At 45.3% G+C, this 21,612-nt stretch overlaps 1 protein-coding gene across 5 annotated transcripts; it reads right to left on the bottom strand.

The window, feature by feature from the left end:
• Positions 1–10,708: 10,708 nt before the first annotated feature.
• LOC137429943 (pyridoxal phosphate phosphatase PHOSPHO2) lies at positions 10,709–21,304 on the bottom strand. 5 transcript variants are annotated; one of them, XM_078779981.1, is made up of 4 exons: positions 21,091–21,304; positions 16,920–17,034; positions 11,866–12,358; positions 10,934–11,771 (listed from the first exon to the last, which is right to left on the bottom strand). In XM_078779981.1, the coding sequence occupies exons 2-4, from the start codon at positions 17,005–17,007 to the stop codon at positions 11,738–11,740; spliced, it is 615 nt and encodes a 204-aa protein (XP_078636107.1). In that variant the 5' UTR covers positions 17,008–17,034; positions 21,091–21,304; the 3' UTR covers positions 10,934–11,737. The 5 variants fall into 5 exon arrangements, with proteins under 5 accessions (XP_067976429.2, XP_067976427.2, XP_078636107.1 ...); XM_068120328.2 differs by lacking the exon at positions 16,920–17,034 and having other exon boundaries at positions 10,709–11,771; XM_078779980.1 differs by lacking the exon at positions 21,091–21,304 and adding an exon at positions 20,489–20,992 and having other exon boundaries at positions 10,934–12,358.
• Between the last annotated feature and the right edge of the window lie 308 nt (positions 21,305–21,612).

The raw sequence follows: 21,612 nt of genomic DNA, 5'->3' as shown, positions 1-21,612 counted from the left end.
TCCCACGTACCCGACCCACAGTACCCGACCCGTCCCACAGTACCCGACCCGTCCCACAAAATCCGACCCGTCCCACAATACCCGACCCGTCCCACAATACCCGACCCGTCCCACAATACCCGACCCGTCCCACAATACCCGACCCGTCCCACGTACCCGACCCGTCCCACAGTACCCGACCCGTCCCACAGTACCCGACCCGTCCCACAAAACCCGACCCGTCCCACAACACCCGACCCGTCCCACGTACCCGACCCACAGTACCCGACCCGTCCCACAGTACCCGACCCGTCCCACAAAACCCGACCCGTCCCACAACACCCGACCCGTCCCACGTACCCGACCCGTCCCACAGTACCCGACCCGTCCCACAGTACCCGACCCGTCCCACAGTACCCGACCCGTCCCACAAAACCCGACCCGTCCCACAATACCCGACCCATCCCACAATACCCGACCAGTCCCACAACACCCGACCTGTCCCACAACACCCGACCAGTCCCACAACACCCGACCCGTCCCACAACACCCGACTCGTCCCACAACACCCGACCCGTCCCACAACACCCGACCCGTCCCACAACACCCGACCCGTCAACAACACCCGACCCGTCCCACAACACCCGACCCGTCCCACAACACCCGACTCGTCCCACAACGATTGAAATGGCAGACTTTGCAGCACCGAGTCAGCTCTGACTGGAGCTAAAAAGCTTTGGACTCTCACAATCGGCAAAACCAGAGGAGCCCAGGGCCTGGAAGCAGGATGAGGGGAGGTCGGGGAGTGGAGGAGGAGGTCCGTGCTTGGAGCCTTCAAGTTCAACATAAAGTTTTTTAATGAAAAATAATGCAGATGTATAACAATCCACCAATGCAAGTTCAGAAATGAATGCAGATCCTTTACTTTGCGATACAAACGCAATTCCCGCCATTTCCACTCACGATCGAGGCCTCGAAAGTGACCGCCCTCTTCTTCCTCCTATAACTTCGTCTCACTTCTTTCACTCAAAATGCACGAAATTCTGCCGCATGAAATTATGTAGAGGCCTCGTCGGGGGGATATAAGGTAGATAAGGAAGGCGTTGTAACAGAAGAATCAAAATAAAAGTGGAAGAACATAAGGAAATGGGAGCTATTCTGGACCCACAGCCAAACCCGACAAACCATTGCAATACACCCCGAACGTTTATCGCCGCCTCAAACATGGAATTGCAGCTGGCGCGGTTTTTTTAAACAATTGATATTAAAATAAAACGTATCCTAAAACCACCGGGATTTTATGCTGATTCCGAATCTGTGTCCAAAACTTTTCTCCGATGTGTAGTTCTTGAGTTTTAAGCGGACATCCAGACAGACACACACACATATACACACACAGACAGTCCTCCTTTATATATAGAGATTTACCACAAACCAAAGGAAGAGCAGGAACGAAAGTAATATGAAGAAGAAGACAGCGCAAATCCTTGAACAGTCTTACTTATACCCAGGACAATACAGACAGCACAAACTCACGTACACGAATGGGGATTGCAGGCAGGACTGGCTGGAAGGATGAGAGGGGCAGACAGTCCACAGAGCGGGCGGGCAGGGAGGTCCGGGGATCGCGGCACGACGTCGAGGTCCCGCTTGAACGTCCACGCTCCGGTTCAGTGGCGAAAAACCCGGCAGGCAGCGCGGTTGGTATTGCCCACGAGCGTGCCGTCTCTCACACGCCGCAGGATGTTCACGCCAAGAATGAATGTTCGATGTTCGCTCCTCTCTCCCTCCTCTCTCTTACGCCAACTCAACTTCTCGGTTCGTGCTCCTTCACTCATCTGCGTAAGCAGTCCCTCACTGCTCCTTTTATTGCCCTCCCCGAAATCAAACCGCGGGCTACGAGGGCACGACTACCGGGTCGCTCACCGTGGTGCTGGTTGGTTGGTAAGGGCTCTCTGACTCCACCTTTGATGACGAGTTGCTGCCACACCCATGATCCGGCGGCTCCTCCCCCCTTCTTCTCCGTTCTTGGCCTCGTGCGTAATGGAGTTTTGGCAGTGTGATGCCAACAAAACAGCCCAATGCAACAGCGGCGAACGCCGCCTTACTGGCACTTTAAAGAGACGATTGGGCAAGTTGAAGGGGGCCTATCTTATTTGATTGATGCAACGTAGTCAACTATTGGAAACACAGCCTTACCTGGACCACATAATAATGAAATAACTACGAAGAGGGCCTATGATTCACTACGTGTTGCAATGTGGACTAACTAGGGGACGACCTTTGACCTTTACAAGAATTAGAGGTATTTACAAAAAGAATTATTTACAAAGGGGTATATTTACAACAATTTACAAAGTGCAGGGTTCTCAAAACCCTAACAATATATATAATATATATATATATATATATATATATATATATATATATAGTGGTCCAGAAACCCCAGGCACATTTCGAAGAATACCTGCAACAAACAACTAAGTTTATTATTGTTCTTTGGTGCAAAACAAAACACGATTACTCGTTAAACAGTCTAATCCATCTAATCCGTCGAATATACATCAAACAGATCAGTTCAAATGTTCAAACTACTTTCCTTCATTGTCTATGCACAGCTCTAGCCATGACTAAACACTCTGACACACAGTTCTGCATGTTTCAGTCGTTAAGGCAGCAGTCTCATTATGGATGAATTGTTTCAAGTCTCTAAGCGTCATAGGATTCCTCGCATACACTTTGTGTTTGAGGAAACCCCAAAGGACGAAATCAAAGGGTGTTACATCACAAGACCGCGGTGGCCATTCAACCGGACCACGATAGCAAATCAATTTGTCTGTAAAGTTAAAATCAAGGGCCTGGCATACACTGGCAGGCTAATGAGCAGGCGCACCATCATGCATGAACCACATTTGGCCATCATTGAGTGGAAATACATGCTGCTCCAACATTAGAAGGTAATTTGCAGAATTCACATTTTCTTCGAAAAAATATTGGTCCAACAATGCCTCCAGAAGAAATGCCTGCCCAGACGGACACACTAGCTTGATACTGGACGTTGTGCTCAACAGTAAATCGTGGGTTGTCTACTGCCCATATCACGCTGTTATAACAATTCACAGAACCAGATAAAGTAAACTTGGATTCATCTGAACACAAGATCCTGTTTTGCAAATCATTGCCCATATCCATCAACCGAAGCAATGTCTCACATGCCTCAACGCGCCTGTCAAAATCATCCTCAGATAGTTGGTGAATTAATCTGGGTATTTATAGTTTCGAATTAAGGTCTTCTCGTATTCTTCGAATCGATGATCGACTTATGTTGGTGACGTTTGATAAATGACGAGTTGATAATGGTGTTACTGTCAAGTTGTTGTTGAATGACCGCTCTGCTTTCCTCAGTTTGAACAGTATGAGGCCTACCTGATGACTATTTTAGAAGAATGCTGCCGGTTTCATCAAACTGCTTGTTTATTCTACTGATGGTTCCTCTGTCAATTTTGTTGGCACCACATTCTTTGACAAGTTGTCTGTGAACTTCAGCCGAATTTCCAGATACAGAATACAAGCGTACAGCGCAAATTTTCGGTCTCACGATATCCTCCGTCATATTAGGGCGTCTAATTCACAATGAACTGAACTAATACAAAGACACATGTGCAGCACAGTGAACGAAGCCCACCCTGATCCATATCACGTGATGCACCTCACCATGTTGCGGATTCCGTGATGCCTGTGCATGTTGAAGCGGTCACATTCATTAACGTGTAATCGTGTTTTGTTTTGCACCAAAGAACAATAATAAACTTAGTTGTTTGTTGGAGGTATCGTTCTTCAAAATGTGCCCAGGGTTTCTGGACACTTTCTGGACCCAGGGTGTGTGTGTGTGTGTATATATATGGCTATATATATATATTGTTGCGAATATGGAATTTGGCCTCCATATCCGCTTGTAAATATTCCCCTATTTTCTCCAATACTCCCCAACTTTCCCCGATCCCCCATTCCCTAGTCCCATTGCATGTAAATAACAATCAGTAGAGCCGACCTTCCCCTTATTCCCCCATTAAATGTCGTGCCCAGGTCCACCGCACCACACGTAGACAACTTTCGGACATCTTCCTAGTTATTCTTATTCTATGTCAGTTAAGGCCTCGTTTCCATTAATTATGACTCTTCGTTGCACCAGAATGTGATTATATGGCATCAGTAGTGAGTTTAGGACCTTTCCCATACCTCCTTCCATCTTCTTCCCCAACAATTACAACAACAACAGAGGAGATGGCGGCGGAGCGGGGGAGGATGCGTCCTCACACCGGCTCGATTAGCGCCATAGACCATGCGCTCCACGGGGTTACCACGAAGGGGCTCCTTGTCAGCTCCTCGTCAAGGGCGGAGCCTGGTAAACCCCCCGCACGCACCCAATGAGAAGCAACATGCCGATTCCACGAGGCGGAGCTAACGAGCCGAGGGCGTGTCACTCCCCGCCGGATATACGCGGCCCCGCGCCGGATGTGACGTCAGATGCGCCTGAACTACGGAGAGCAGAGGAAGCCACCGCCACCCCCAGCGCGACGATACCTCCCCGCATCTTTGAACCGGACCGGACCGTACTGGACCCTGCTTTGAGCCAAGAGTGCACCTTGAGCCATCGATACCCGCTGTCCTTTTCATCAACCCCCGTGTGAGTCAGCCTTGTCCCGTTTGTCTGTCGTCTGTCCGGGGTTAATATAAGAGTGTGTCTAAGTGCCTGTCTTTCTGTGATTATAACTCTAGCCCCTGTAATCTGACCTTTCCGTACGAATATAATCTCCTCCGGAGGTCTTGAGAACTGAACCCTTGGTGTCGTATTGTGTTATTGTAATCCAGCCGGGTGTCTTCTTTTTCTTATTGAGCCAGCATCGCGCGACTGGTCAACGTTCGGGCACAATCGGGTAACTTGTGCAGACGTGGTCATACCACAAAAACCGCTCGGTAAATAACATCCAAGCCACGTCTGTAACAATATATATATATATATATATATATATATATATATATATATATATATATATTAGCAGAAGTACCCGGCATTGCCGGGCGGGTGAGGGGAGGGGGGAGGGGAGAAGAGGGGGGGAGGGGAGAAGAGGGGGGGGAGGGGAGAAGAGGGGGGGAGGGGAGAAGAGGGGGGGAGGGGAGAAGAGGGGGGGAGGGGAGAAGAGGGGGGGAGGGGAGAAGAGGGGGGGAGGGGAGAAGAGGGGGGGAGGGGAGAAAAGGGGGGGAGGGGAGAAGAGGGGGAGGGGGAGGGGGAGAGGTGGAGAAGAGGGGGAGGGGGAGGGGGAGAGGGGAGAAGAGGGGGGATGGGGAGGGGGAGGGATGGGAGGGGTGGAGGGGGTGAGGGATGGGGGGTGAGGGGGTGGGAGCAGGGAGGGGGAGGGGGGAGGGGGAGGGGGAGGGGGGAGGGAGAAGGGGAAGGGGTAGGGTGGAGGGGGGGAGGACGGAGGGGGAAGGGAGGGGGAGGACGGACAAGGGGGGGGGGAAGGGGAGGGCCAGTCAACAATGACGTTGCAGTTCTCATGGTCGGAGAGCAGCACAACAATCGCGACATCGTCCTGCATCTTCGCAAGAGCACGAAGCGGATTTTGGAGACTCACCGATCCTGTGACCCACGCCCTCCAGTACCGGCGTTGCCGGGCGGGGGAAGGGAGACCCGTACATTCCCAACCCGTACATTCGCCCTCTCGACTCAAGCTCGTATTCGATTCGTATTCGAAATTGAAAGGGGAAAGGGGAAATCCTTCGTATTCGAATTCGTAAACACGAAATATGAATTAAAATTTAATTCATATCGCACAAAACACGATCGCATAAAGGTGAAAAAACGCAATCGCTTTTCGCCCTGAATTACGTGCAAACGTGTGACGTGTGACGGGATGGAACATCACATGATCGCTCTGAGCGAATCAGCGAGCTGCTCTGGCACTGGCTGAGATTAGCGGGTACTTCGCTGAAATGCGCTGAGGTAAATATGAATAAAAAATATGGATCTTGTCAAATATGGTCTCGGCCATGTTCGTCCCAGGCTCAATGGCCATGTCTATGCCAAATATCAAGCACGTGAGCCTCTCCGTTTCAGAGTCTATCGGTAACATCACACACACACACACACACAGTTATATATATATATATATATATATATATATATATATATATATATATATATATATATATATATATATAATTCCAGTAATCTCTGTGTGTGTGTGTGTGTGTGTGTGTGTGTGTGTGTGTGTGTGTGTGTGTGTGTGTGTGTGTCTGTGTGTGTGTGTGTGTGTGTCTGTGTGTGTGTGTGTGTGTGTGTGTTTGTCTGTGACCGCTGTTTCTCGACAACCACGGGTCCGATATACTTGAAACTTGCCAGGTATATTGCTGGGGACCCGAGGATGTGCCTTTTCAAGGTTTGAAATTAATCGGACAAGTAGTTACCGAGCTATGTCCAAAAAACGATTCAACCAATCAGAGAGCAGCGAGCTATCACGTGTGCCGAACGTGGCGAACAGACTCTGCCTCGGACGGCACATTTGAGAGCGTATTCATTTATTTCACGTTGGCAAACTATGTTGGCGCTATGTTGGCGTTAAACTATGTTTTAAAACTAATTAAAACTACTTTGCGATTCATCGTAACTGCGATATGCGAACTTCCGGACAGTGAAGACTGCACTTCCGGCAGCCAATCACAGAACACGTTGTTGCGTAGGCGTGGCCGATGTGAGAGCGAGCCGAGCCGAGCGCGTGCGCCATTACGGTTCGTAATTCGATTTCTTCCGGAGAAAATAATAATTTCTCGATTTCTTATGCGCATTATTTCTCCCAGAGCGAAGGGCGGAAGCGAAGAGCGTTGTTTTTTTTGTTTACGGGCGTACGGGCGTACGGGCGGGGTAGAGCGTACGGGTAGCGTTTTTTTTTTTTTTTTGGCAAGGAACGGGCACCCACGTACGGGCATGCCCTAGTCTATCTATAATTCCAGTAATCTCTCTGTGTGTGTGTGTGTGTGTGTGTGTGTGTGTGTGTGTGTGTGTGTGTGTGTGTGTGTGTGTGTTTGTCTGTGTGTGTGTGTGTTTGTGACCGCTGTTTCTCGACAACTACCGGTCCGATATCTATCTATAATTCCAGCAATCTCTGTGTGTCTGTGTGTCTGTGTGTCTGTGTGTCTGTGTGTCTGTGTGTCTGTGTGTCTGTGACCGCTGTTTCTCGACAACCACGGGTCCGATATACTTTAAACTTGCCAGGTATATTGCTGGGGACCCGAGGATGTGCCTTTTCAAGGTTTTAAATTAATCGGACAAGTACTTACCGAGCTATGTCCAAAAAACGCTTCAACCAATCAGAGAGCAGCGAGCTATCACGTGTGCCGAACGTGGCGATCAGACTCTACCTCGGACGGCACATTTGAGAGCGTATTCATTTATTTCACGTTGGAAAACTATGTTGCCGTTAAACTATGTTTTAAAACGAATTCAAACTGCGATTAAATTAAAACGATTCATCGTAACTGCGACGATTTGCGAACTTCCGGACAGTGAAGACTTCACTTCCGGCAGCCAATCACAGAACGCTTTGTTGCGTAGGCGTGGCCGATGTGAGAACGAGCGGAGCTGAGCGCGTTACGGGCTGACCGCCATTACGTTACGGTTCGTAATTCGATTTCTTCCGGAGAAAATAATAATTTCTCGATTTCATATGCGCATTATTTCTCCCAATTCAGTCAGAGCGAAGGGCGGAAGCGAAGAGCGTTGTTTTTTTTGTTTACGGGCGTACGGGCGGGGTAGAGCGTACGGGTAGCGTTTTTTTTTTTTTTTGGCAAGGAACGGGCACCCACGTACGGGCAATGCCCTAGTACTTGAAACTTGCCAGGTATATTGCTGGGGACCCGAGGATGTGCCTTTTCAAGGTTTGAAATTAATCGGACAAGTAGTTACCGAGCTATGGCGATTTAGCCGTTCGCCGTTCGCTTTGGCGTTGCGAATGGACCAAACCATTTCATGTAAATAGAGGGGGGGGGGTTCTGTGGTCGTTGCGAATGGACCAAACCATTTCATGTAAATAGAGGGGGGGGATTGTCACCGTACTCGCAAGCCGTTCGCTTTGGCTTTGCGAATGGACCAAACCATTTCATGTAAATAGAGGGGGGGGATATAATTTTAGATATATATATAGTACGCGCATGCCCTAGTCTATCTATAATTCCACTAATCTCTGTGTGATGTGTGTGTGTCGTCTGTGTGTGTGTGTGTCTGTGACCGCTGTTTCTCGACAACCACGGGTCCGATATACTTGAAACTTGCCAGGTATATTGCTGGGGACCCGAGGATGTGCCTTTTCAAGGTTTGAAATTAATCGGACAAGTAGTTACCGAGCTATGTCCAAAAAACGATTCAACCAATCAGAGAGCAGCGAGCTATCACGTGTGCCGAACGTGGCGAACAGACTCTGCCTCGGACGGCACATTTGAGAGCGTATTCATTTATTTCACGTTGGCAAACTATGTTGGCGCTATGTTGCCGTTAAACTATGTTTTAAAACTAATTAAAACTACTTTGCGATTCATCGTAACTGCGATTCGTAACTGCCGTTCGCTTTGGCTTTGCGAATGGACCAAACCATTTCATGTAAATAGAGGGGGGGGATTGTCACCGTACTCGCAAGCCGTTCGCTTTGGCTTTGCGAATGGACCAAACCATTTCATGTAAATAGAGGGGGGGGATATAATTTTAGATATATATATAGTACGGGCATGCCCTCGTATATATAATGGTATCTGTAATCTGGTTCTCCAACCTAATGAGCGGACAACATGACGTCATCGCCATGCATGTCCGCAATGCCTGCAAAGCTCCAGAGGAACCATCTAGCAGTGCGTCATTACGGATTATAAATCCAGATACTGTCACAAGTGCATGCAAAACTCACAGTTACCGACCTGGTTTCGCCCTTGTTGGGGCTTCATCAGGGCAACGCAGTGAGGCTTCCATACACTTGTAACTCTGTGAACCTTTCGGTTTTTATATCAGTCACTATGCGACCTTCATATCATCAGTGGAGAACCGCCAGCAAGCAGGTCGACTCCATATGATGAGTGGATACCAGAGATAACGTTACCGTGTGGCAGGCGGTGCTTATCGCTCCCAGCAAGGTGCAGCAGCAGCTGTATGGGACACCTTGCTGGCGGTTCTCCACTGATGATATGAAGGTCGCATAGTGACTGATATAAAAACCGAAAGGTTCACAGAGTTACAAGTGTATGGAAGCCTCACTGCGTTGCCCTGATGAAGCCCCAACAAGGGCGAAACCAGGTCGGTAACTGTGAGTTTTGCATGCACTTGTGACAGTATCTGGATTTATACTCCGTAATGACGCACTGCTAGATGGTTCCTCTGGAGCTTTGCAGGCAATGCGGACATGTATGGCGATGACGTCATGTTGTCCGCTCATTAGGTTGGAGAACCAGATTACAGATACCATTATTAGTAACTCCCAACCACAACCAGGTCGACTCCATATGATGAGTGGATACCAGAGATAACGTTACCATGTGGCAGGCGGTGTTTATCGCTCCCAGCAAGGTGCAGCAGCAGCTGCATGGGACACCTTGCTGGCGATTCTCCACTGATGATATGAAGGTCGCATAGTGACTGATATAAAAACTGAAAGGTTCACAGAGTTAGAAGTGTATGGAAGCCTCACTGCGTTGCCCTGGTGAAGCCCCAACAAGGGCGAAACCAGGTCGGTAACTGTGAGTTTTGCATGCACTTGTGACAGTATCTGGATTTATAATCCGTAATGACGCACTGCTAGATGGTTCCTCTGGAGCTTTGCAGGCAATGCGGACATGCATGGCGATGACGTCATGTTGTCCGCTCATTAGGTTGGAGAACCAGATTACAGATACCATTATTAATAACTCCCAACCGCAACCAGGTCGACTCCATATGATGAGTGGATACCAGAGATAACGTTACCGTATGGCAGGCGGTGCTTATAGCTCCCAGCAAGGTGCAGCAGCAGCTGTATGGGACACCTTGCTGGCGGTTCTCCACTGATGATATGAAGGTCGCATAGTGACTGATATATATATATATATACACACACATATAAATATATATATATATATATATATATATATATATATATATATATATATATATATATATATATATATATATATATATATATATATATATATATAAATATATATATATATATATACATACATATATAAATATATATATATATATATATATATACATACATATATATATATATATATATATACGTACACACAACTGGCCATGCTAATGGTCTTGTACACTTCAGGTTGAGATGCATCTTGAGGCGTCGCTCTGTTTATCATCACAACAGGCCATTTGTACTTAGTGTCTTGACATGGTTGCAGTGAGCCACCAAACACAGGGTTAAGATCGTTTCTTATGAAAACACGAGACATACGCAAACCAGATTCATATTTAAATGGACAAATCTGTCGACCTTCGATCGATGTATGAAGAAAACATCCGATATCACAAACATACACCAAGAAAATAGGGGAAAAAATATGGATTATGCCAAGCCATGGAGCATCTGCCTCCATGTCACTTGAGTCCATTCTACCTCAATCCATTATTGAATGTTCCAGGCTCTTCTGGTTCACTACAACATGATCCATCAGAAGGTTCTCCTTCTGGATACCTTGTGACAACTTTTATTTCCAATTTCATCAACTTGCACGAATTCCTCACACATATTAATACCTTCACAGGTTGTAAAAGGTGAGTCCGGTTGTAAAAGGCATTCATTGACCCACTCATTGGTGATGTGCAGTGTGTTAGTTATTACATGTTCCGTGGTTCACTTGAGATAAGAAATGATGATAAGAAAAACATTTGTGATAGATCGGTACAAAGCAGACCACCTCTGGTGTTTGTATTTATTTTGTGGGTGGTGGAAGGTGCACCGAGAGAAGAGCTTTCATGGGTCTATTTTTATACATCCAAAGTTGCATCATTCGATCACGGCATGTTGAGATTATAGGAATCGTATTGACACGCTGATAATGATTTCTTTCCAGGCATTTGATGGAAGTTGAGCACAATATTTGCACCTCAAACCCTTCTAAGCTGGGATGAGGTTAAAAACCAGTTGTTTAGTTTTGTTGCACCAGGATTAGGACTGGTCCGCTTGCTTTTTCAAATCAAAAAAGGACAAATTGAAGTCACACTACACATTTCTGTTTTTTGATTGGACAAGCTGATCGCTTTCTTCATTCGATGATGGAAGGACTGTTTAACTGCTTGTCAATTACACAATTCCATAAACATAATCAATATATGCTAGTAATATTCCAATGATGGAGTTGTGTTACACATCTGTATTTTATTCTTAATCATACCTATTTCATCCTCTAGCCTGCTGCAAATAGAATTCCAATAAGAATCGATAGTCGATATGACAATTGGTGTGTAAACTAACATGACACCAACTTTCATTAGAGATAAAATCGTTTCTAGATGTAGCTGCTGATCTTAACACGACGTGAAGTAAGAACGTGGAACAATCCAATCGTGAGATTATGGAATTGTGAAGATGCTCTCTCTATGACTATGTAGTCCCAGTGATCCGCTGCAAAAACTGTAATATTTCAAAGCCAGTGTCCCATGGAACAATATGCGGCAAGACATTGGTGGAGTCCTCGGAAAGCAGTTCCTTGATCCAGCGCATTAGGCTGTAACCTTTTCTTGGCAACACAGCATCCTTGCAAGACAATGAAAGCACAGGACACAGGTCATTAGCACCATCACCCACATAGACAATAGATGAGAAACAGCAAGGCTGACTGGCAACGTACTCTCGCAACACCTGCCCTTTGCAAAGGTTCACCGGGCACCGAGAACAAGAATGGCTGTGATGCGGCTTCAACAGCACGTGTCCACACGCATCTACTGTGGCCGGGTTGGTGAAGATGTGGCCAAAGACGTGCTGCAGGTCCACTCTCTGCAGAATCCAGTCGATGAAGAGCGAGTTGGAATCAGATACTAGAATCACATCAAAGCGGTCGTGCTCACTCGCCAGCCAGCACAGCAACTCTGCCATTCCCTCCACAAGCTGCATCTCTTTGAGGCGTGCTTTAAGCTTGCCCACGGTGACCCCACTGTCATTCAGGTAAGCAAGAACTTTGCGCATGTAGTTTGTCCACTGACCCTTGATGTAGTCTTGCTTTAAAGTGACAGGCAGTGGATCTGGGAGACAGCCTGTTATCCATGTGTCGCTGTTGCCATCAACAATTGTGTGGTCAAAGTCAAAGGCCAGTAGTATCTTGTTTGGCTCGACCATGGTATCAGCTGTTGGGTGGTACCATAGTTGCATGAGAGAAGAATTTTGCTCAACATTTCATTTTCATTTCTAATCATGCAAATGTGGCTGGAATCTCTAAGCACCAACCCCTTCCCTTTTTCTCTTCTTCACCTTGATCAATCTACCCCCATTACCTCCTTCCCCTCCAACTTCTGCACCTTTGAGTACGACATAAATAGATGGTGAGTTAGAAATGACCATCATGCAATTGTACAAATAACTGTTTCAAAGGATATCTAACCCAAGACTTCAAAATTTTTACTTTTACCACAGCTAAAAGGCTGGCTGGACATACGCCTAATGAACATCATGCATAAATTACACAATTTCCACGCCCCCTTATGTTACGCATTTCTTGTTCCCTCAGCGCTCGTGGTATTTAGCCATAAGGTTAGCAGCACACCAGCCGACGCAATGCAACAAGATTACGGCAACAACTTTATCGGCAACAGTTTTTGATAATTGTGCAATTATGAGGCGGTGGACGACTGCCATCAACTAGTTCAGGTATATCAGCGACAATTGTGAAGGTTGAACATGTTCAACTTGTACAACATTCGTTCTTCATGGTGTAGTGTGCTGCTGTCTCGGACAATCATCGAAATGTATTACCCCATTGAACTTTAGCTTTCAACAGCTTCCAGCCAGAGATAGCATATCTGCAGCATTAAAAACCAAGACCGAAAGTCTAACAGTGGCGTAGCCGGGCTGTAAAATATTATAAACCACAAACACACAGGATTAGCTTTTTAAACAGGCGCTAATGCCGTTTATAATATTAATTGGGCCCTGTGCTTTTTCTGGTCTTCATCAATGATCTCTCTGACTCTCTTGAAAATCCTCTCTATCTCTTTGCTGACGACTCTACTCTCTGTCGCTCCATTCCTCATCCCTCAGATCGGCAGTCTGCAGCCTCCTCACTCTCTGCAGACCTGGACAAAATCACAGACTGGGCAAACAAATGGAACATGTCTTTCAATCCTGACAAATCTCACACTCTTACGATGTCTCTCCGAAAAGAGACTGGACAACCCTCCCATCCACTTTCTGAATAATCCTCTCCAAGAAGTTCTGTCACTCAATCTTTTGGGTCTCACTATCTGCCATGATCTTTCCTGGGAAAACCACATTTCAAATCTGGCCTCCAAAGCCAGTCGCCGACTGGGCATCCTCCGTCGTGCGAAGTCCTTCCTTGGTACACCTGAGCTCACCACTTACAAGGCTTTCATCCGCAGCTCTATGGAATACTGCTCTCCCCTCTGGTCTGGTGCTCCTGCCTCACACCTAGCTCGTCTTCACGCTGTTGAAACCAAAGCGTTCAGAATCATTGGAATCTCCCGCGATGAAGCTAACTCCAAGGGCCTTTCACTCACTCACCGCAGGCAGGTTGGTGGTCTTTCCGTCTTCTACCGACTCCTCTCTAGCCTTGCCCCCCCAGCTCTCTCTGGGCTCTGTCCCCCAAATATTCCTACAGGTCGCACAAGATCTGCCTGCAACCCTCTTATGGTTAAAACTGCCAAAATCAAGACTTTCTGCTCACCTTCACTCCTTCATTCCTCTTTTCTCCTGCCTCTGGAACAAACTCCCTCACTCTCTTCAATCCCACTCCACCCTCCAGGTCTTTAAAACAGCTGTTCACCACCATCTCTTATCTTCCCCCATCCAAAACCTTGATCTTTTCTACCCCCGCTAATTTCAGTCCCCTCGTGTTTTATACCTCTCCCCCTTCCCACGCCTCCTCCCCCCAAGCCCTCTCCCTCCCACACTTCTCCCTGCTCTCAAATGTTGTGTTTGTGTGCTTTCCCTTCTCTCCCCATCTTGTCTTCCGCTCCCTCTTTTTATATATTTTGTTTGTCTGGTTGATTTGTTTGTGAAATAAATGTTAGCTCTTTCACGAGCCTCGATTCAGTATACAAAAAAAAACAAAAAAAAAAAACGAAGAAATTTGGAGGAGTCCCGACATCCGTGAGGTGCGTTTTACTTACAGAACTGAGGGAAGATCTACTGTAATCTATATTATAACCCACAAGGGTTGGGTACGTACCGTTTTGTTGGAAGAGATAACGCTGATGCTTTCGATATTTGATGAGTCATTTTAACAATCGGGTTGTTTGCGTTTCACACTGAATGAAAAACGTAAGGTAGAGCATGGCGATTGTGATATATGACAGATTCGACGATATGTTCGGCGTGAACGACATTGCAATCAAAATGGCGGTGTGTGGAGAGTCAGCCGTTGTACTGCCGTAATGACATCAGACGTAATCACATCACCCTGTCATGTGACCAGATCCTCAGCTCTGATTGGTATATGCTTGGGGGGACATACATACATACATACATACATACATACATACATACATACATACAAACACTGTTCCAGATGGCTTTGACCGATGGGCTACACCGTAAAAATAATTGTAGTTTTGGTGAACTTGAAACCCAAAAGGGTTTTATGAAAGATCAATATGAGTCTGCCTGGGGTGTGTTCTATATATAAATACATATCCATATATACATGCATATCGACATATATAGTTGCCTATAGAAAGTCTACACCCCCTTTCAAAATTTTCACCTTTTGTTGCCTTATGGCTTTTTGCCTGGAATAAAAATGCATGAAATCAGACTTTTTCCACCTTTATTTACATATCGTAACCTACAACTTCCAAGTTGAAAAACAAATTCTACAAATTTCAGAAAATCAATTAAAAAAACTAGAGCATCTTGGTTGCATAAGTATCATCCACCCAGAGCTTTATAGTACGGCAGATAGGTGCAGGAATTGTGCCTTTGATGATACAAGCATGGCATTTGGCACACAGTCAGAGTATGTCCAAAGAAAGATATGTGGCTATAGGGCCATCGCAGATTTGTCCTGTGACAACAATGGCGGCAATTTTTCAAAATGGCCTCCATTGCTTGTTATTTTACATATATTTGGTACATTAGGCGTGCATAATACTATACATTTGGTCATACAATCATAGAATTTAGCACACAATTAAAGACATGTCACACCTTATTTGTTACAGTATAACAACATTGTTATCAATTCCTTCAGTCTCCTCACTTCTTTCAGAGAAATAGTTCTATATGTCATGCTCATTTAAATCAGCACACTCAATACTTGTGAGAATCATGAAACATATATATCATTTTGTGCACAATCTCTCTTTCAGTTATTAAGCAGATCTTTTCCCATAATGATATAGGAATGTGAAACAGGTGAGGTGAATTCGATCTTAAGACCACCGTTTTGTACAATGAGGCTAATCCTGGCCAAGAGACCTCCTGGGATAATGAAACGATGGCTGAAACAGTTCCCAGACTCAGGCCGGGATCAAACCCGGGACCTGTGAATCTGAAGCCTAGCAATGTGAAACAAGGTTTAAAACAAAAATGTAAAAAAGCCAGTACAATTCTGTTTCTCAACTACGTTGCTTCATATTGAAGAGAAGTTGTCATTCGTCCAAATCACTCTCACTCTCATGAGCGTCATCCTCTAGTCCATACTCCATGTCACCAAAGGTTTCGGTGTCGGAATCATCATCACTGTTCGTGCTGTCTCGCACGTCCTGAGCTATGTCGGCTAGCTCTCGTGGGAGGGCATCCCCTTCATACCAGATAGGATCGAGGTTTCCCCCCTTTTCTTCCTAATTGAAAGGCATGCTTAACGGCAATATTGACATCAATAGCTGAGCTGTATACTAAGTAGGACTGAAACTTTCCAAGGTCGCAGAATGACATCTGGTTCCTGAAGGGCTCGTGGATTTCAAGCTTGCGTTTCAGTTTTTAGCTCCGATAACCTGGATTGGCGCGATTGCTGCTTTCTAGCTGAGCAACATGTCTGGCTGAGCAACATCTAGCTGAGCAATGCTCTCAAGTCTGATAGTTTCACAACCTTGTGGCTATGTAACACCTCCTTATCTACAACATCACAAACTACTTCAAAAGCTTTCTTGTGAACTTCTTCTAGTTCTAGCTGATGCTGCCGTGCTTTGTCGTCCGTACTTTGCCATTTCTCTGCCTTCTGCATATACTTCTGGCGGCAATTCTTGTGATATTTCGCTTCGCAAGCAAAGAGATCATGACCCCTGATCCTTGTTAGAAGTTTTTCATCCTGTTTTCTCTCAGCAATTTCCAGTACTGACTTCCACCCATCAAATTCAAACCGACTCATTCCCTGGGTTGTCCAGCTTCCTTGTACTTTCACCCGTTTCCGGCCCTTGGAACTGCAGAATATACAGTCAGGTTTGAAAAGGACCTTGTCACCTAAGCTCCTGCGGCTCCGGCGCTGCGGCGGTGTATCAGTTGCTTGTGATGTACTTGCAGTAGGCTTGAGTCTATCCAGGTTCATTGTGAAACGCTTGTAACACTCCCAGTGGATGCCATGGTATTCTGCTATCACATCAGGAATGAGGTCGCATGTTTCCTGCATTATATAGCTAGATGACGGAGGCTGTGCAAGCCGCCTTGCTTTGACCTCCTGCAGCTTGGCCAATTTTCTTTCGGCATCTTTCAGCTCAGACAGTAGATGCAGCTCACCATATTTCAAACCGTCCACGTGAACTATGCACACAGGGGTAGGAGACTGGTCACTGTCGCATTTCCGTTTTCTTGGTGCTTGCTCCATGATGTTACTTCAGCCGGAATATGTCACCTGGAAACATACATTTTGGATGGTAAATTTCTGAATAGTAGTGAGTGGTTCACAAAGCTGCTTCATTTGCAACATGCATGTATTCCTGTAACTAAATCGAGGTAAAGTGTGACTTAATAATATATTGATTGTCAAGTAACAATGAGCAATTGAATGATATTTCACTTTCCAATTAAAGCACCTTCCATGACTGACAATGTCTATCAACGCGATCATTTCGTGCAGTTATCGCGATTGTCGGCATACCTGCATTCTGTTTGAAGTGTCATATCTGATAGATTTTTATTGACAAAAATACACATTTGGTATAAAATGAAAGGTATTTTTATGAACAATGTCCAGACATTTGTTATTAATGTCAATCAATTCTAGTGCGGCTGGATTTGAAATATTAGTTTGAATATCTTAGTCGGTGTTAGTTTGACACAACGAAACATGGGGTACAGCTGTTCGACTTGATTTTTGAGGCCAATGGCAACACTAAATCTAAAATATATGCCATTTATAATGACCAGCAGATAATTACCTTTAAATCAGATGATATATAACTTGTATAACTCAGACCACTTTCAGCCATCTCAGGGAACATAACGACACGGAAAAGATTTACGGCGCGACATTGCCAAAAAATATATATATTTTAAGGGTACCATCAAATATGTGTGAAAAATGAATAGTAAGAACCAATTTATTTACTGTTACCAGTTGATTTCATGTTGAGGGGACCCTAGTGCTTCAAAAATATATGGGGTGGTAGAGTTGTGGGGGAGGGGGGGGGGGTGCACGAGGACCATATCTGGCCCATGGCCTAACATGGATTACTGTTTTTACTCAGTATCCAATGTATGGATTGTACCTTTAGCAATACAAGCATTTGGCACATAGGTCAGTCATGTCTGCAGATATTTTTTTGTGGCCACAAAGATATGGCAGATTTGTACTAAAAAATGGCAGCCCTTTAACGAAAATCATGTTCTCGTATTCTTGTTGTTGTTAGTTGTCAGCACAAAGTCCAAGGCACTTGCAAAAATCGGTGCACTGGAGTGCTGCATTTCAGCATTTGCACTGCCCTCTGCAACCCCTCTTCTTCTTGCAAACACAGCGCAAAAGTTCTCGACAAGCTTGTGTGGCTTGTGGAAGAGATGTCCAGAGTGTGTCCCAGGTACCTGTGGCATTCCTTTTCCAGCCCCATTCACTTGGAGATGGAAGCTCTGGAGAAGCAATCATCACCTGGCCCCAACAGTGACTGGCCTGATAGGCGGCCCTCTTGATGTGTTGCAAAAGCGCTGCCTGCGTTGGAGGAATACCATCCATTGCTCTACCTTTCTGAGTGAACAGCTCTTTACGGGCCTGGTTGACACACTCCTGAGTGCTGGTACTGTCATATAGCAAGACCACAAATCGTTCCAGAGGCACCAGCCAGTCTTCTACGGACTCTGGGGCCGGGGTAGAAGCTAAGGCACAAAATGCTGGCGTGACTTCATCATATGCATTCCATGCATTCCAGGCAGTCTTTTCCCCTCTGCCTCCAAAACACGACACCGTGTCACACCCAGTGAATGCATGAAACATTAGCAAGGCTACACATCGTTCAGGACCCAGTTGTCTGGCCATCACGTGAGCAGGTAAGTATCGGAAACACTTTCCAACACCGAAGGCAACCCTTTTATTTTTCTTTTATTGAAACCAACTTTTATTCTTGGCTGTGCCTAGTAGTACTTGTAGTTGTAGTTTCCCTATGACGTACTGAACTGTTGTGCATTAGTATCTGTGAGATGGTGAGAGCTGGCTGAGGCACTGATGGAGCTTGACTGTGTTTTGATACTTGGACCGTACAACACCATAGAAACCAACGCCAAGAGAGAAACTGGCACTGATGTCTCCTGGCATTGAGCGTCAAATGAACCACTGAATTTATTCTGCATTTTGAACATATCTCTCCTAACTATGGCTGCTGCCCTGGCAAGATGAACAGCATCATTGTCAGCATCATGCTCACATGCTTTTCCTAGCGCGTATACAACATCCTCATTGGAAGCTAAGACCACATCACGGCCTTGTTTGTGAGCTTCCATGTCTGGAAAGGAAGCAAGTATTCTATTCTTCAGTTTGGTGGAATGGACACGACCACTTACATCAGTTCCAAGTTGTTGCAGTCTTGTGGTGTAAAGATTTACTAAATCACTTTGTTTGAAAACTGGTGCAACAAGATTGTGCATGCGGGCTTCCTCAATATAGGACACGAGTCCTGCAAATGCGATGCCATGGTTAATACTGTCTACATCGGATCCCTCAGATGTTTTAATATCTCGTGCTTTATTGTACAGAGAAACTAGGCATTGGACGTGATACTTTGCCTCTTGTGCAATAAGGTCTCCAGCACTAAGTTTTGCAAGTAAGGGTTTGTTCTGCAGTTTGAGGGCACACTGCCGGACATGGACGTCAAGTTGAAAGGTTGATGCCCTGCGCAAGATATCCCCAGCCCCAGATGCAGGTTCATCACAGAAAAAACATATTTCAGTGGAAGGAGGTGCTTCTTGTGTGCTTTGGCGGGTGAACTTTCTGAGAACATCTGCATCGTCTTCAGCGGGGTTTTTTCGCTTCTCTGCCTGCTGAAGTTTTGTTTTGTTAAACTTTAGTCTACAGGAATCATGCCACTTTGCTTTGCAATATCGGAATGTTGCCTCAACACCCTCACCCTCACCCTCATCGAGCCATGATAGGTCAATTGTTTTTGGCAAGCAACCAATCTTGTTAAATGCCACAAGATTTTCAGCGAGCGTCTTATAGCCTGCCCCATCTGTACGCCTTGAGTCGGCTGGACAACAAATAACCTCTGCTATGTCTTCTTGGCAGAGAGCACATTTGTTCCATTCTATTTTCTGACATGGTGTACCAGATGTCCCCGGCTCTAGAGGGTCCATAAGCTTGTATGCCTTGGCCATTGTAAGTCAGACCTAGAAATGATAATGCAAAAGGTATTATTAACAGACTACCGAGAATGGTAGAGATTAACCATGTCCATGATAAATAATATTAACCAATAATTTTACAGCACCATATGTGCCAAAATTGGGCGCCATTTTTATTGGACACATCTGTGATGACTCTAATAGTCAGAATATTTAACTGTGTACCAAATACCATGCTTGTATGATTCAAACCACAGTTTATACAAATTAATAGACCATATACCATAATATACCATATAAATGGTGGCCATTTTAAAAACATTGTTGTCACAGGACAAATATATGATAACCCTATAGTTAGGGGTCTTTAATTACATGCCAAATGTCAAGCTTGTATGACCACAACAACAGTTTATACACAGTAATGTACCAAATATATGTAAAATAACAAGCAATGGAGGCCATTTTGAAAAATGGCCGCCATTGTTGTCACAGGACAAATCTGCGATGGCCCTATGGCTATAGCCAAATATCTTCCTTACCTTAGGGCATACTGTGTGCCAACTCTCGTGCTTGTATCATCAAAGGCACAATTCTCCCAAATATTTCACCTATCTGCCGTACTATTATCCTTAACCGCTTCTTTCTCCTGGCACGTCGTCGTCGCATAATTTTCTTCACCTTTATACTGAATTGTAAGCCCCCTTTATTCTTCTTCTTCTTCTTCCCTTTATAAAGTAGTCCAATGGTACCAAGCTTCTTCCCTGCCTTAACCACGATTCTCCACCACTTCTCTCTGCCCTTAGCCAACTCTCTCCACTCTCCAACTACCCCCTCCTCACACAATCCTCCCATCTCAACCACGATCTTACTCTTTTCCTCCAACCTCGTTCCCTCAACCTATCCGCTCCCTTTGCCATTCTCTCTTCCCCCATTTACACCAAATATTCGGCCCATCTCAGTTCATCCATACTCCTATCCACCCTCTTCACTCCTACAATCCTCCTGTACCCACCCTATTCATACTATGCTATACCATTCCACTTCCTGGTCCATGAGCGGTAATAGTATTAGTAATACAGTACAGTCTCGTTTCTAAAACTGTAAAAGTGAAAGGAAGGCGATTATGAGAGACGCCACTTACCTTGTCTTTCTCCTCACGTCTTCTTCATAAAAACTGTAGTTTTCCACACAAGACAATCGCTGCTAGTAGTAATAACTATTGTTTCAGTTTTTTGGTGTTTTTTTAGGACGTTGACTCCAAAAAATCGAACACCGCTCCGATACCGCCCGGTACAGTTATGTTATAAGGACCATAATGTCCTTCATTCACTCAAGTTATTAAATCTCGGTATCTCGTCGTTTATTTTTTCTTAAACATAGAATCCAAGCACGACTGACACAATTCCGTCAATGGCAAACTCAAGCATTAAAAAGGAAGATTAAAACACGTCAGGTACTGTATAACAAAATTAATATTTCAGCCTGAGTAACACACGTTCCGCTTATACACCGTCTAATTAACAACCATCGCTTACTTTTTAAAACCTGAATAAAAATACTGAAAGTGAAGCTACGCTTAAAAATACAACATACTTTTCCTTTTGTATTAGCTCAATTGAACGATCTCATCGCCTGTATTTAAATCTTGTGATTGCATCACGTT

This window comes from Myxine glutinosa, chromosome 6 (assembly GCF_964187855.1).
Source record: "Myxine glutinosa chromosome 6, kmMyxGlut1.1, whole genome shotgun sequence".
NCBI classification, from domain to species: Eukaryota; Metazoa; Chordata; class Myxini; order Myxiniformes; family Myxinidae; genus Myxine; species Myxine glutinosa.
Note: the sequence above shows the minus strand (reverse complement) of the source record. Positions and strands in the feature narration are given on the sequence as shown.

Excerpts from the sequence above, each read along its gene's own strand:
- LOC137429943 (XM_078779980.1), bottom strand. The coding sequence starts at position 17,007 with ATGGAGCAAGCACCAAGAAAACGGAAATGCGACAGTGACCAGTCTCCT. Across the intron at positions 12,359-16,919 it reads CGTGGACGGTTTGAAATATG|CTGATACCATGGTCGAGCCA; the intron begins GTGAGCTGCATC and ends ACCACCCAACAG.